The sequence below is a fragment of the Nestor notabilis genome, unplaced genomic scaffold (genome assembly GCF_000696875.1).
Source record: "Nestor notabilis isolate BGI_N333 unplaced genomic scaffold, ASM69687v1 scaffold21771, whole genome shotgun sequence".
Taxonomy (NCBI): Eukaryota; Metazoa; Chordata; class Aves; order Psittaciformes; family Psittacidae; genus Nestor; species Nestor notabilis.
Window position 1 is genome coordinate 1 of NW_009914509.1, and position 257 is coordinate 257.

The 257-nt window shown below is 62.3% G+C and overlaps 1 protein-coding gene across 1 annotated transcript in view; it reads left to right on the top strand.

Annotated features, from left to right (window-relative positions):
* The first annotated feature begins 21 nt into the window (after window positions 1–21).
* The window catches only part of LOC104412870 (CUGBP Elav-like family member 5), a 1,684-nt gene continuing 1,448 nt past the window's right edge, over window positions 22–257 (top strand). Inside the window, exon 1 of the mRNA XM_010023697.1 lies at window positions 22–196. Coding sequence (XP_010021999.1) covers window positions 22–196 — 175 coding nt within the window. The remainder of the gene's footprint in view (window positions 197–257) is intronic.

Genomic DNA, 257 nt, shown 5'->3' on the forward strand with positions numbered 1-257 from the left:
CAGCGGCCCCTTGTCCGGGGCATGTTCACATCCTCTTCTTGCTCCGCAGGGCTCCATTCACCACCGCTCCTGGGAACAGCAGCCGTGCCCGGGCTGGTGGCCCCCATTTCTAATGGATTCACTGGAGTGGTGCCATTCCCAAATGGGCATCCGGCCTTGGAAACGGTTTACACCAACGGCCTCGTGCCGTACTCAGGTACATCAGTAACGGAGCCAGGCTGAGGGAGCAGGGCTGGGGCAGTCGGAGACGGGAAGGC